Source organism: Lates calcarifer, linkage group LG7_1, assembly GCF_001640805.2.
Source record: "Lates calcarifer isolate ASB-BC8 linkage group LG7_1, TLL_Latcal_v3, whole genome shotgun sequence".
In the NCBI taxonomy this organism is placed as follows: Eukaryota; Metazoa; Chordata; class Actinopteri; family Centropomidae; genus Lates; species Lates calcarifer.
This window is the reverse complement of record NC_066839.1, coordinates 5,710,462-5,726,157: the sequence shown is the minus strand read 5'-3', so window position 1 is coordinate 5,726,157 and position 15,696 is coordinate 5,710,462. Positions and strand designations below refer to the sequence as shown.

Here is a 15,696-nt window from a genome sequence, read left to right as displayed (position 1 = left end):
TGTTTTGAGTACTTTTGAGAGATGAAAGTCAAGTCAAAGTCAATACTGTTTTTTATTAATTATTTATATATATTTATTAAATATACAAAACTAAGGACCCAGCTGTGGAGAATATTCTAGCATGTACTCAATAAAAACTATGCTTCCAAAACACAATGGTAATGTTTTATTCTGAAGTAAAATTCTCTTAACTGCCGGTATAATCTCGCATGACTTGTGACTGGCTTGATGTCTCGCGACGTCACTGGGCTACGGTCCGAGTCAGCGCGAGCTTGCTTGGCCTGCAGGGACCCGGATGACTGATTTCAAAATAAAAGCTGCGCTGAGTCCAGGACTGTGGATAAGAAAACAATGTAATAAGGATATAGTCAAGAAAGATGGTTTGGTGGTGCATACTCCTAAATTTCCAATGAACTAGCACAAACATGTTGACACACGAACAAAGCATATAAATCTGCATCTGAATAATATTTTGCCCAAATAAATAATGATATATACTGCTGTAACTCTGTCAGCCCTTAGTTACTGCTGGTAAAAATAACAGATGTGCATACATTGAGCAGATTAAATTTTAATTTTGTGATATATTTTGCATCTTTCCTTATTAAACACCTGTTAAACCGTATGTGTGAGGCATTCAGGGAGGACTAGAAAAAGTAAACCTTTATGTGGAGGAGGAAAGAAAGCACAAGACGCCTTCTACCTCTTCTTTGCCATATATGGGGCAGTGTCCGTGAAAGTATCGCAATGTGTCACGGTGAAGTCAGATGAGCTTTTATGGTGCCTTCAAGTGCTATAGGAAAGAAAAGAAAAGAAAAGAAAAATGAATATTTTAACTGGCTTTTGATGGACATTTTTCACAATTTTATGACATTACATATAACTGAGCACTTAATATATTATTGTATAAAGCTGGAAAATGAAAATAATCATTGGTACCAGCCTTAAAGTACCTTTAACCTGGGGGATGGAAGGGATGGAATTATAATCTGTGTTGACACAGAGAACAATGAAATCAGTTTGATAAAACAGAACTGTACATGAACTCTCAAAATAAGCTCAAACAGTTAATGTCTAAGCTAGTTTTTGACACAGGGTCCCTCTACAAGGCTACAGGATGGAGGATGAATCATAGTCAATATTTTTACTTTATTTTCATGTATGTATATTATGTAGACTCAAATGATATGGAGCAAACAGCTGTTAATATCGCCCCTCTATTTGCTCGAACTTAAGCAAAAACTAAATGAGCCCTGAGCCACTTGATCATTTGTTTTCTAAAACCAGAATCGAGACATTTCCGAGCAGACCCTGAACGCAGCGGCAACATAAACGGCCGTGCCGACTCGTCAGAGTAAACTCGTCCATCTCCTCATCCTAAGCAAAAAGAAAGGAAGAACCGAGGTAAATATATAAATGTAAATGTTCTGTTTAAGCCTGTTTTTTTCTGTTGACTTTAATTTTTTTGCCACCACACATTTTCCCCGTTTAATATTCTCAGCTACTCCTCGGTCCGCACTCAGCAGATCGTTTGTTGAGAAGCTAACGTTACCGGCGAGCTCTTGTCTGTTGCTCAGAGGAAAATCTCCTGTTGTACCCGAAGTAATGTGAAACACGATTAAACTGTAAACATGAATCCGCACCTATGAATGAATACCCCTCGCTGAAATTAATGAGTTACAGCAGGTATTCGTGCTTTGTGATGGCTAGCTCTGAGTGTTAATCCTGTATTTCCGCATTGATAGTCCGCCCTATTCATGTTGTCGCTTGTTACGTTCAACTGAATCCTCCACGGTCAGTTCCCCTGGTAAATGTAGTGTTTGTGCTTGTGATTTGTGCATTTGTAATGAATGGAACTAGAAATTGCATTTGTATTACATTTCTAGTCATGATTTCCTTTTTTCTTTAAAGGACAAAATCTCAGTCCCAGACTCCGTTTACTAATCAGTCAAATTTGGAGTTGCCTTGCTGATAATCCAATTTAATTATCGAAAGAATAAAAGTTAAGACTTCTTCCGAATTACAACCTTCTGTTGGAGTATTCGGTATACAGTACTAAGCAGCAATTTATTTGACTTGAATCAATCCTCTTAAAATCGCTTCGCACTAGCGTAGTTGGTCCAAAGTGCCCCTGATGTTAGTTAAGAAAGTTGAAATTTTAATTGAATCAAGTGCTGCTTGCTAGATCAAGTTTATGCCGATTTGAGTGGCGGACCTTAATGAATAAGATGCTACATTTAGGAGTGCATTCGCTGTTTCATAGAAGCATTACAGCAAAATGGCAAAATCTTGAATGGAGTTTTGCTTGGTGGCCACTCCCTGCCCATGAGTGTCATGTACTGAAGATAATTGCTTCCATCCCATAAATTGTACTGGCCTTTCAAAGAAATGACAGGACTTATTTCAAGCTAAGTTTATTTTGATTAAAATGTTTATCTCATTCACTTAATTTTGTTTTGCCTTCTAGCAACAATGAATGTCTCTCACGAAGTAGGTTTGCTGGTGGAGGAGATTCAGCGACTCGGCAGTAAAAGTGAGTCCATACTATGATTCTGTATTGGAGCCTTGTTCCAGTTTCTGTATTCTTGAGGTGCTTGGGCATTGCTGAACCGTTTTGAAGCCTGTTTGTGGCATGATTTTTTAATTATCTGTTCAGTTTTATTTACTCATTACAGTAGCATGGGTACATCCAAACCCTCAGATGTAAATTTACACACTTTGTACTTATTACAAAGTCTTGTACTTATTGGTTATATAACTCTTACACTTGTGCAAGAGGAGAGAAGAATTGTTCCAAAGCCACTTGGTGCTGAAACTATTTGTCGATTACTTGATTAGTTGATCAACAGTAGAATAATCATTGATTTTGACGCTCAGTTGTTTAATTTTTCAAACCAAAATGCTCAACTGTGACTGTTGATCATATAAAAACAAGGAATCTGAAGACACCACTCTGTCTTCTGGTAATTTACTTTGAGCGTTTGCGTCATCTTCTGATGTTTTTAGTCTAAATAATTCATCAATGTGTCGTAAAACTCATCAACAGATTAACTGATAATGAAACTAATTGTTAGTTGCAGCGCTGGACGCTACCATTGGTGTCAGTTATATCTAAATAAAATCCAATATTGACACTATTATAATCATTTCAGCTCATTAAGCGGGAGCAACACACATTTGGATTTGATTTCTCTTGTTAACAAATTGCTCATATGTCACAAGCACACAGTGATAGTGATAGATATAAGTGTGAACACTCCCAAGTCATTTATTTCAAAAGTAATGGTAGGGATTATTCTTTAAAGATGATAGGATTGTCAGGACGTTAACTTAATCAGTCTTTGCTAACGTCTCATTTCAGATGCTGACGGTCAAACCAGCGTTAAGTTCGGAGTGTTGTTTAACGACGACCGTTGTGCCAATATCTTCGAGGCGTTGGTGGGCACCCTGAAGGCTGCCAAGAAGAAGAAAGTTCTCACCTTCCAGAGTGAGTTGCTTCTGCAGGGCGTCCATGACAACGTTGATATCATCCTGCTCCAAGAGTGAGACAGACACTTGGACCAGATGGCCTTCTATAGCGACTGTGGGTCTCACTGAATCCTTTGCTGCTGAGCTTCTGTTTCCAGTCACCTTCCTCCATGTATCAGGCTCAGTATTTGAACTCCAACACAGCGACCAAACAGATTAGACCTAACAGTAATATTAATGGACATGTCTGCATATAATCTCATTTGATTTCAGTGTGCCAAATTTGAGCATATTTTAGGGTTTTTCACGGGGCTGACCAACAGCCACATTCACAGTGTCAGATGACAAAGAAAACTGGTGTTTCTCTCTTTCTCAGGCGCTGCCATTTTATCAACCACGGGTCTGAAATGCCATTTTGATACACTTTTAAGACTATAAACGCACAGATCAGGAATGTAATAGAATGTATAACGCATTCATTTGGGTATTTCTTTCTTGTTCATTTTTGGGAGAATTACAGTATAGGGTAATTATCACAACCAAATGCCTCTCTCTATAGCATCAGTGTCATGATAATGCTAATTAATGTGCATGCAGGTCAAGATACTGGTTAGATTTAACAACTTTAACAGTCTTCTTCTAAGATTTAATTGGAGTACTCTGATCTTTGATAGATACTTGTTTTTAAAGCTGCACTAGCAATTTCTCCCTTTATCAGCCTCAAGTGGAAACAGGATTTACAGTTCATTACCCAGAAATCATATGTTGTAATGAGTTTTTTTTCCACATATTAATCTAGTGCAACTTTAAGACCATGTATAGTGTTGGTCCACCAACAGTGTCATCAAATGGTTCCATTTATTGTTTACTTGAGCCATTTATACTACCTCCTGTGGACTTTTTAAAAAGATGTTATTAGACCAGTTTTGGAAATTTAAGAACAATTCCTTCATATAAACTACAAAGACAAGTGCAAGTGCAGTTTTAAGAAAGACTTTTGCACCTTTTTGTACTCGTTGCAATGTCAGAGAGTGGTTTTTAATCCATCTTTTTATATGTGGTCAATAATGAATGTTCTCTGCTAAACAAAAACTCCAAAAACTTGCCTTTTGTAAGAAATAGTTGATGAGCAAATGGCAAATGTATTTCTTGTGCAATTCTTACCAATGTATCATTACAGGGTGATTGGTGCCAAATGCGAAAGATGAATTTGTGATGATTCTCAGGACCAAATCAACATCAACCAAAATCTGTTAAATAATTGTCCTGTGGCTTAAATTAGGTGTCTTACTTGTGACACAAGATGTGCATTTATAGTTTTATTAGTTGTTTTGTTTTTTTCCAGCACTTTTTATTCTGTACTGTAGGTCCAATGAAGCTTGCAGATCAGGTTGACGACTTAACTGTTTCCCACTATCTCACAAACTCATCGCTTGCCAAGTTGTAAGCAAAACTACTCAATAATCTAAATTGTCATTGCTTAGTATGGAGGCCCAAAGTGGTCAAAACTAAATGAATAAAGAAGACAGACATTATTAGAATGAATACAGACAGCAAATGTAATAAAAAAAGAAATTGTTATACAATCACATGTATTTTTTAAATTCATATCAGAAATATGAAATGTTGTTTTATCTTGCGTCTTTTCACAGTAACATTTCAGGTAATTTTTGTAAATTTCCAGCAGTAGTTTTTATTTTGAAATACTATTTTCTCAAGTGACTATTTAATTTCATAATGCTACTTTTCATATTAAAAATAACATTTTTATTGTGAAAAGTATTTCATATTCAAGTTTTCATATTCTTTCACAATTTAACTGGTTATATTTCATGTTTTATCTATACTGACTCCTGTAATTTATTTAACAGTATCTTCTTTATTGTTTTAATTTTGACCATTTGGGCTTCTGTAGACTTGGTAACAGTAACATATACAAGAAAGACCAACTGTCAAACAGTGTTTTGCTTGAATGTAACATCTACTTGGCAGCTGTTGTTCTCATCTGCATAATATCAGACTTTTTTGTTTCTATTTCCCATCACATACTGAGCCTTGTCCATGTTTCCACCCACACATCAGACAATTATTTGCTTCTCACAGTGGTAAGAGTCAAGTTATCAACCTTGTGACTTGACATCTGGCCGTCTGGTCTGCAAGTTTTATGAGGCCCACTTCACATTCACTGCTGTTGTGTCAATCTAGCTAAATCTTTTAGGTTCAGGTCTTGGTTGTTTGACTTGAAATATCTTTTTTAAAAGGGTTTAAGAGACCATTCACTTGCTTTATGATTGTTCTCTTAATGGTGTTTGTTGTAGAAATGGACCACAAATGTGGAGAAATCAAGAGAATGAGCTTAATTGTGTTCTAATTATGAATGAAACTGAAAAGTAGAGGAGAGAGCAGCTATGTGAGATATAATCATGATGAGTAAACTAATGGGCTTAAGTAGAAGTCAGTAAAAGTTGTGGAAGAAATAAGAAAAGCAAGAGTGAGAAAGAAACATGCTGCTTGCATCACTGTCATTTTGGATTTTAAGATTATCCTGCTGTTGTTAGACTCACTGTATGTCTCTCTGGTGTTGAGGTTCAGATGGCTTTTCGAAAACAATGCAAATCACAAGTCAGCATTTAGCAAGAGGAGAGAGTTATGATCAGAGCGCTGCCAATACCTCGAGCCATTTCTGCGTGCATGATGTGTTCAAGTGCGTCATTACTGTCTTTTATATTGTCAATAACACATTCCTAAAAAAGAGGTTTCTGTTATTCTGGAATACACTCTGAATAATAAAATCTTTACACTTGAAGCCTTCAGTCTGTGTTGGTGCATGATTTTTCTGATGTTTCCTGATATCAAAACAGGCTCCAAGTCACATTTTATTATTAGGTATATATGTGATACTGACACAACTCCACTGCAATCACAGTGTGTGTAATTTGTCTACACTGATTTTAAGGGTACTGAAAAAGGTGTTTCTTTGTGTGTTTGCTGTAAGCCAAATTGGAGAGTGTCAGTTGTTGTGTCATAAATTGTCTTTAGTCATGTTTTAGGAGGTTTCAACAGGACCTGATGAGCAAGAAATCTTTAAATTGTCTGATTTTTGAATGGAGTTTGGAGCCTTAATCAGCCCCCCGATTAAAAAAATAAGCTCCAGTGACTGGACAGAGATTTGAATTGATTTGAATGTTTCCTTTTCACTGAAATGCATGTGTCATCTGCAAGCATCCCTCAGGTGAAGTCCATCAAGTTGATTCACTGCATGTAGGATGGAAAATTCAGCGCTGAAACATCACCACGCAGGGTGATAAAATATCTGCTTTCATAACAGACAAATAAAACAGATGCCTCCGCAGGTATGTGACACTAATTACTTATCATCATCAACTCAAATCTCCTAGCGGAGTCTGCTGATGCGTTCTAGTACTGTTGGAATATCTGACACAGCAAAACCTGAAATTGTTCAACATTGTCCAGATGCTACAGTCTTCACCATGTGTATCTCCTAATCTATTTTTAGCAGACCTGGTTGTATCTTCCTAAAAGATTTTAAAAGTTGTGGTTAAACTTGTGTTTGCCTTATTTGGTAGCACTGTATTGCATTAATCCCTACACTTATCTATGATTAACCATTTTTTGTGCTTTGGACATTAACTTGTAATATACAAACAAACAAAATATCGCTTCAACTAACTATTGGTGTCATTATTTTCCCAATTAATTAATTTGATTGCGATGAAAGTGATATCTATTAATGGTTTGTTGTAGCCAACTAACAACCCAAAAACTGAAAGATATTTAGTTTGCAGTCATATAAGCAAACCCTCATATTTAAGAAACCAAAACTAGCTTGAAGACATGACAAAGATTAATCGATTATCTAGTGATTAACTTGCCTTCGATCGGCCAACAGAAGCGGTTAATGTCGTAGAATCCGAGCTTTCCCACAGGTCTTGAACGCAGCGTACATGTTTGACAGCCAATGGCGGGGGGCGGGGTCCCGTGACGTCAGGGGGTGGAAGAAAACAGCAGAGCAGGAATCAAAACAAGAGACGGACACGCCTTCGCTCTTAAAGGTTATAGCAGCTTATTCGTTATAACCGCTGCTGTCAGGGCTTTTACACAAACCCTGTCTGTCGTCCACGAGGAGAGTAACTACAACAACACAAAGAGAAAACACTGCAAAAGACACCAGAGCCCGCTGCAGAAATGGAGTCCACAGAAATGTCAGACAGCGTTGACAGCAGCCGCTGATAGAGGTCGAAAATAACACTGACATCCGAATCCTGTAAAATGCCCAACCAGAAGAACAACAAGGGAAAGAAAAGCAAACGCACTAACAGTAGCGGAGATGAGCAGGAAAATGGAGCCTGTGCGGCCGCAACAGGAGGCGCGGCCGCGGCGGCTGCACCCAGAAACGAGCGCTCAAGTGGTAAGAGAGGAAACGGACAAAGATGTAGTGAAGTTTGGTGATGCTGCCTTCCTGCCAGGGGAAGCTCTGTCTTGTCTGTGCGACCGTGACATGCATGCACTGCGACGTTGCTAATGTTTCTAACCCCCCACTTACACTTCTTTCCTACCTGGAGAGAACACCGTACCAAACTTCGGTCAAAAACGTTGGCATTTAAACCGTTCCTCGATTATCGACAAATATAGGCTGCATTGGTCGATCACGACTTAAGGCCTTGTATGAATGGAGTGATTTTTTGTGGTCGTCGGTGTATATGTGAACCAGCAAGTAGCTAGTACTCAACTGTACTGAAATCTCGGCTTGTGTGATTGCTTTACACAGATTTATGCATGCACTCTGTTTTGTTTTGGCTCAAGAAGATTGTGGGAGCAGGAAGCAAAGGAGTTAAAATATCATTAAAGCAGGTGTTGCTTGGTGTGTGGAAAGTGAGCCGAATTGTACAGCGACTGATCTTGTTTCGTAAATCGTCCTCACTAATGCTTTATACGGTTTCAATAATTCCTGATAAGCAGGCGATCTTAAAATTGTTAAATCTGTTCATGCAGTTTTGGCGCCTCGCAGCTCCACTTGGAAAAAAGGATTATCGCCCATGAAAATAATATTCCTTTCCGTCAAATGTAGTTTCACGGAGCCTAAATGGCATAGTGCAGCACTTCTTTGTCATTGCATCCACGTTGGTGATCGATGGCTGTTACATTTAGTGTGCAGGCCTCAGCTGTCTTTTCCTGACGCGCATCTTGTCCACACAGTTTTTGGTTGTGGCCTTCCTCCTCAAGGGTAATACTGACACCTCGCCGCTTGTCTGCGCACTCAAGTTCAACTTCAGTCCCATTCAGACTTTCAACACTGAGATAAAGTCACGCTGCTTGCCTTGTTGCCCTCTTACTAATATTACAAATATGGCTCACAACAAGCTAATTTGAAAAACCATCTCACGCCATAAGTAAACTAACCCACTCTTCATCTTTAGGTTCAGTGTTATATTACAGTCTTGGTAAATATACTGAGTATTTATTACATTGTAATAAGACTTATCTAAAAGCACAAATCAGTGCACTTCTCTTATTTTACTGTTGACATACTGTAAATTAAGTATTTACACTGATAAAATAATAAATTAAATGTAGTGTAAAGTGTATTTTTAGTCAACATACAGTAGGTGATATCACCATGGAGCAGTGATGAAACAAATCAATTAACTGATAACTTGACTAAGACAAAACTTATCAGCAACTAGTATGATTAATTGATTAATCATTTGTTATTTATCAAGCAAAAATATCAAACATTTGATGGTTGCAGCTTTTCAGATGTGAGGTTTTCCTTCTTTCCCTTGTCGTACAATATACTATTATTATAAATTATACATTACACTATTTTCTATTGTTGTAGTGACCAACAATTGAGTTAATCAAGAAAACCACGAGCAGATGATAGACTAGTTGCAGCCTTGAGAAAATGTATTACAGACTTCTTAAGACAGTAAAATAAGTAAAGTACATTGTTAAATCATCTGTTAGAGTATATCTCCATGAAGCTGTTGTGTGTCTGTGTCATTTAAAGATTAATTTCGTGATGAAGTCTGAACCCAGTGCAGCCTCATTTATCAGTTTTATCCAGCAAATGCTAAAAATGCACACATAAGTATTTTTTTTCTCCATTGTACAGTGACTTACAGAGATAGGAAAAAAAAAGCAGCTGACAGTGTACCGGAAAAGGAAGGAGGAAACTATCCTCCCCACACACACACCCACAGTGTATTATCATGAGCTGCTCCTTGTGTAGACTGTGTGCCCACATTTGCTTGATTCACATCCAGACTTGACAATTGGCAGAGCTTGAATAGAGCTGCTCACAGGCTTGGATGGCCTAGTTGAATTTCATAAATCGATGGCGCCGCGGCAGAGAGGACACGGAAATCGCTCTTTTAACATTTTTGTCTCATGTTGTGCTGTTGTTTTGCGATGAGGGTGATCCTGCTAATGTAACTTATGATGATTTAATGAGGCTGCTGACGATTTAAATCAGCGCTGTTGTAGAGACACAATGTGACCCAAAATATCAGTTAATGATGTTAGTGCTGAAGATATTAATTCATTATTTCATTAGAAAACATGTCAGGGCTGCAACTAACTGATTCATCTGTGCATTATTTCTTCAATTAACAAAATCTACAAAATGTTAGAAAAGAATCACGCTCACAATTTCCTTGAGCACAAATTGACATATTTAAAATGTTTGTGTTTGATTCATTAATTATGTTTTGATTGACTAATTGTTTCAGTTCAAAATCATTTATACAGCAAAGTCACACAGAGTCCAGCTTTTTAGATATGAAGATTGTTTTTTGCTTTTCTCTGTTTAACATAAAATGTGCACTGAATGTCTAATGACAGAAAATTAATTGCCAACTGCTTTAATAATCAATTAATAACCAGTATTTAATGCAAGTTGACAGTTTTAGCTTTTTAAATGTGACAGTTTGTTGAATTTCTTTGACTTATTTTACAGTAAAACTATTATCTTTGGCTCTATGAAATTTTAAAGGACATTTTTAAAATGTTCTGATGTTTAAAAGATCAAACAGTTAACTGATTACTTGAGAAAATAATAGGCAGATTAATCAATGATACAAATAATCATTAGTTGCAGCCCAAATATGAATATCTGTATCTGAGAAATTATTCATCAGTTAATCAAAAACATAATCATTAGTCACAGAGCTGGAATCAGTAACATATCACACACGAGATAAGTAAAGAAATCAGGCTTTTTTGTGGAGAAACTGTGATGAGAAGCACATTAAAATCACCCTCTCTCCTCCCCCCTCAGAGGTCCAGTGTGCGACTCCTCTCGGCTGCAGCCTCAGCCGAGCCATCGACCTGGAGAAGGACGACTACCAGCGGGTGCTCTGCAACAACGAGCTCTGCCCGTACGGCAACTGGATGCACCTGCAGTGTTTCTACGAGTGGGAGAGCTCCATCCTCGTCCAGTTCAACTGCATCGGCCGCGCGCGGTCCTGGAACGAGAAGCAGTGCCGGCAGAACATGTGGACCAAGAAGGGCTACGACCTGGCCTTCAGGTTCTGCTCCTGCCGCTGCGGCCAGGGTCACCTGAAGAAAGACACCGACTGGTACCAGGTGAAGCGCATGCAGGACGAGCGCAAGAAGAAGCCGTCTGAGAGGAGCGCAGGCAGGACTGGGGCCAGTGGGGGGGCTGCAGGGTCAGGGGATGGGCCTTTTGAGGAGCCTAAGAAAAGTAAGCCAGCTGGAGGAGCAGTTGGAGGAGGTAAACTATCCCACAGAGCCTCTAGTCAGGAGTTACCTCGTAGACAATCAGTGGACCGACAGAACTCTACAGAGAGAGGAGCAGCAGCAGCAGTGGGGGGAGGACATGCTGCAGGAGGGCCCTTCCCTCTGGGGCCTCCTCAGAAATCTCCATGTGACTCCCCGGGACAATCTCCTCCGACTGGCTTCTCCTTCTCCCCCACTGCTGCTCTCGGATCAGGAGGCGGAGGAGCAGGTCTGCGGGGGTCCCGTCAGCTGGGAGAGTTCTTCAAATCGGCCGTCCACATGGACCCGCAGAGGAAACACCTCCTGGTCGGGGGAGGCCTCAGCAGGGGGAGCGGGGGCGGCTGCTCGATGGGAGCCTCCGTCGGCATTGGCGGGGGAGCCGGCGGCCCTCACCTCGACCCCAGCTCCGTTCTCCCCCTGCAGCTGTCCTTCGCCCTCCCGCTCCACCACCGCCTCACCTCCGGCGGCGTGGGCGACGGCACCCACCCTCACCCGGTGCAGTTCCTGAGGAGGCTGGACCTCTCAGAGCTCCTCACCCACATCCCTCGACACAAACTGAACACCTACCACGTCCGCATGGAGGACGATGCTCAGGCAGGCCAGGGGGAAGAGCTGCGCAGGTAGAGCCTCAAAAACATTTTCTTATTCTGATGCTGGCTTAACAAAGCTGATCTAATATGAAACATTTTTTAAATAGTTTTAATGAAATCATTTTAGATGGGATGATCTCACATAAAATAATAACGAGGATACATTCATGTACATGTCGGCTGTAACTCCACAGAGATCGGCTGTGGTCGTTTTCGGCACCTGACATCTGTTTATTTTCTGTCTCACAGGTGAAAGAAAAGATGAATAGAACCAGTTTGCTGCTGATTCCTCAGTTTAACTTAAACTAAAACCACACTGTCGTCCTGCAGGTTCATCCTGTCGGCCCTCAGTGCGAGCCAGAGAAACGTGGTCAACTGCGCGCTGTGCCACCGGGCGCTGCCTGTGTTTGAACAGTTCCCGTTGGTGGACGGGACTCTGTTCCTCAGCCCCTCACGCCACGATGAGATTGAGTACGACGTCCCCTGTCACCTTCAAGGTCAGACCTGGTTTCATGATCATGGCACAAGACTTTAGATTATCTTACACAAATATTAAGACTCACAAACAAACAAATCCTTTCCTTATTACACTTATTAATCACGTTATTTAGATTATTTTATTATACTAAGGACCAATGTTGACGTTTGCATTTGAATACTTAATAATTAATGCTTAAAAATATATTACACATACACATTGTACATATTATTATTTAATATATTATCTCTTTGAGGATGCACCAAAAAAACTGCAAAAACAGACGACACAGCCACATACAGAAACATCAGCTTGTAGCGTTTCTGTATGTGGTCGACTGTCATCCAGCTCTGCGCGTCCAGAACACGAGCAGGTAATCAGGAAAAACAAATAAACCATTAACGTGTTATTTCGCTGAATCAAATATTCACTTTCAGGAAGCGTCTTTGATGTGCTGGCCCACAAGCTTTGATATGCATGGTCCTTGATATGAATCAGTGTGAAAGGATTATTTATTTAGTTTTTTCTGGCTTTTGTGCCCGGGCTGAATATAAATGTTGGCTGAGGAGAAGTGGTTGAATCGTGCCAGGAGGTTTGGAGTTTAGTTTGGTCTTGAGACAATAAATGGAAATGCAAGTTCCCTGAGAACACAGCAGAGTGCAGTGACTCTGTTGTAACTGATTTTAAGTGAGTGGCTCTGAGTGCATTCAAGTTTACAGTGATTTTGTTGGTAAGCTACTTTTTATTTCACCTACAGCTTCAGTTTGATGGGGTTTAAAGCTGTTGGGTAAAAACAAAACTAAATATTATGACTTGCGATCATTTTCTGTGGGTGGCTTCCATGTTTTTATCACACTGAGAGTCATTCACAGAAGGTATACAGAGCTGGGACAGTTTCATTTTGTCGTTTTCCAGGCTGTTATTTAGGAAATGAAAGATCATCAGTGGGGAAATGTGGCATTGTGGTTTATCTGCTATGTGTGCCTCTCTTTGTAGGTTTGCTACTTTCAGAAACAATGATAATGACCAGGAGTTTGTTATTTAACAGGCCGCTCTGACTTACACACAAAGAGACTGACTTGTTATTTAGTAAATGTAATAACTGATTGTGTTTCCTTCCTCCTAACAGGCAGGTTGATGCACCTGTACGCCATCTGTGTGGACTGTTTAGAAGGCGTCCACAAGATCGTCTGCATCAAGTGCAAGTCACGCTGGGACGGGAGCTGGCACCAACTGGGCACCATGTACACCTATGATATACTTGCTGCTTCGCCGTGTTGCCAGGTAGACACACTGATCTCTGTGGGTGCATTACGAAAAGAAAATTCTGTTCAATTTGCTCAGTACTACTAATAGGAGCACAGTAAATTTTCAGACTATTAAAGCAAAAACTAAAGACCTGTTGCAGGATGTGTCAGTTGTGATAACTGTTTGCTAACTCGATCACTACATCAACTTGATGATGATATGTCAATGTTGTGTTTATAACTGGTACAGTGGGTTGCAGTGTTGCCTCACAGAGAGAAGGTTCACCCGGTGCCTTTCTGTGTGGAGTTTGCCTGTGTGGGTTCTCTCTGGCTTCCTCCATCCATCCATCCATCCATCCATCCATCCATCCATCCATCCATCCATCCATCCATCCGTTTTCTTCTGCTTACCTGAGGCCGAGACGCGGTGACAGCAGGCTGAGCAGAGTATTCCAGGCGTCCCTTCTCCCCAGCAACACTTTCCAGCTCCTCCTGGGGGATCCTGAGGTGTTCCCAGGCCATAACGGGATGTATAATCCCTCCAGTGGCTCTGCTCCGAGCCTCCCCCACACGTCTGAGCTCCTCACCTCATCTTTAAGGCTGAGCCCCGCCACCTTACGGAGGAAACTGATTTCAGCCGTTTGTATCTGCAATCTCGCTCTTACCCACAGTTCATGACCACAGGTGAGGGTTGGAACGTAGATCTGGTAAATCAAGAGCTTTGCCTTCCGACTCAGCTCCCTCTTCACCACAGTGGTCTGCATTACTGCTGACGCTGCACCAATCCACCTGCCAATCTCCCGCTCCATCACAAGACAGCAACACCCAGAGGTACCTGAACTCCTTCACATGGGCCATTGTTTGCCTCTATATGTCAGCTCTGCGATGGACTGGCGATCTGTCCAGGGTGTACCCTGCCTCTCGCCCTGGGATTGGCTCCAGCCCTTCCTCTCCCATGGCCCTTTAAGGATGAGTGGTATAGATAATGGTTGGATGGATGGATGGATAGAAGCACAAAGGAGCAGCAAATGGAAATACTTCACTAAAGCACCTCAACACTGCACTGACGCACAGCACTTATGTCAAACGTACTTAGTTACTTTCTACCACTGCAGAAAGCTCATGTTCATTCAGTCCCCTGTAGAAGACTGTGGGATGTTGCTGAAAAGCTTGTTTGAGTTGAGATTATTTCATCACACATACTGTTCTCAAGGTCAAGAGTGAACTTCCCTCTCTTCCTCTGTGTGTCCGCAGGCTCGTCTAAACTGCAAGCACTGCGGCAAGCCGGTGGTGGACGTTCGAGTCGGGATGCAGTATTTCTCCGAGTACAGCAATGTCCAGCAGTGCCCTCACTGCGGCAACCTGGACTATCACTTTGTTAAACCCTTCTCCTCCTACAAAGTACTCGAGGCTTATTGACAAATGTTGTTCATGCATGCTAGTTAAGCTGCTTTTATTTTTGTTTTTGTTTTTCTAACACAATCTAGGAAAGATTTTATTTTTTGGGCCTTAAGGTGGTTTTATGTTTTTAAGTTCTCTCTTTTCCTCAGTTTCTTTTTTATGTATAGGAAAAGTATGATTCTAGTTTAAAAAGACAAATAAATAAATAAAAGTTCCAGGACAGTATCTCTGCTGATAGAGAAAGGTGTTGATAAAGTGTTGAACTGACATTTCAGTCAAGCAAACACATTTATCTGTGACAAGTGAATGTATCTGTATGCCAAACTTGTTTTATTTTTTATTTTTTACCAAAAATGTAAAGATAAATCTTAAATAAAGCAGAGAAATATACACACTGGTGTTGATTTGATGCATTCCTCACGTCTAAAACGCCTTTTTGCTCCAGCGAAACAGGCCGTTGTTTGCAGCGTTCTGACATTATTACTGTGAAAATCATCATCATCATCGGGCTATTTATTATCTTCTCACAGATTGGCAGCTGAATCCACACCTCCTGTGCTGCCAACCTGTTCACAGTAGATGCGCCAGGGTCATCAGTGTGTGTGTGTGTGTGTGTATGTCTAAGACATGATGTATTCACATTTTAGGTGCAAAAATCAGTTGATATTGTCACACGTTGGGGCCCGCCTCCCATTGAGCTGCAAACACCTGCTTACGTTTACAGACAGGTGAAGGAAGAAGAAGTATGTGC

At 40.5% G+C, this 15,696-nt stretch overlaps 2 protein-coding genes and 1 long non-coding RNA gene across 4 annotated transcripts; 2 read left to right on the top strand and 1 right to left on the bottom strand.

The window, feature by feature from the left end:
• Positions 1-153: 153 nt before the first annotated feature.
• Positions 154-2,459, bottom strand: LOC108887237 (uncharacterized). The gene is made up of 4 exons (XR_001961583.2): positions 1,644-2,459; positions 954-989; positions 663-793; positions 154-334 (listed from the first exon to the last, which is right to left on the bottom strand). It is a non-coding gene; the product is annotated as an uncharacterized LOC108887237 (long non-coding RNA).
• On the top strand, positions 1,289-6,281 carry abracl (ABRA C-terminal like). Its single transcript, XM_018682531.2, has 3 exons — positions 1,289-1,404; positions 2,468-2,533; positions 3,362-6,281. Exons 2-3 carry the CDS (start codon positions 2,473-2,475, stop codon positions 3,544-3,546), a joined length of 246 nt encoding a protein of 81 aa, XP_018538047.1. The 5' UTR covers positions 1,289-1,404; positions 2,468-2,472; the 3' UTR covers positions 3,547-6,281.
• A 1,100-nt stretch (positions 6,282-7,381) lies between these two features.
• heca (hdc homolog, cell cycle regulator) lies at positions 7,382-15,335 on the top strand. 2 transcript variants are annotated; one of them, XM_051071774.1, is made up of 5 exons: positions 7,382-7,897; positions 10,769-11,849; positions 12,150-12,316; positions 13,427-13,581; positions 13,795-14,791. In XM_051071774.1, exons 1-5 carry the CDS (start codon positions 7,759-7,761, stop codon positions 13,957-13,959), a joined length of 1,707 nt encoding a protein of 568 aa, XP_050927731.1. In that variant the 5' UTR covers positions 7,382-7,758; the 3' UTR covers positions 13,960-14,791. The 2 variants fall into 2 exon arrangements, with proteins under 2 accessions (XP_050927731.1, XP_018538045.1); XM_018682529.2 differs by lacking the exon at positions 13,795-14,791 and adding an exon at positions 14,799-15,335 and having other exon boundaries at positions 7,397-7,897.
• Positions 15,336-15,696: the final 361 nt, after the last annotated feature.

Bases quoted from the DNA above. Each gene is read 5' to 3' on its own strand.
- abracl (XM_018682531.2), top strand. From the start codon at position 2,473: ATGAATGTCTCTCACGAAGTAGGTTTGCTGGTGGAGGAGATTCAGCGA. The intron at 2,534-3,361 runs GTGAGTCCATAC...GTCTCATTTCAG, and splicing joins TCAGCGACTCGGCAGTAAAA to ATGCTGACGGTCAAACCAGC.
- heca (XM_018682529.2), top strand. From the start codon at position 7,759: ATGCCCAACCAGAAGAACAACAAGGGAAAGAAAAGCAAACGCACTAAC. The intron at 11,850-12,149 runs GTAGAGCCTCAA...GTCGTCCTGCAG, and splicing joins CAGGGGGAAGAGCTGCGCAG to GTTCATCCTGTCGGCCCTCA. The intron at 12,317-13,426 runs GTCAGACCTGGT...TCCTCCTAACAG, and splicing joins CGTCCCCTGTCACCTTCAAG to GCAGGTTGATGCACCTGTAC.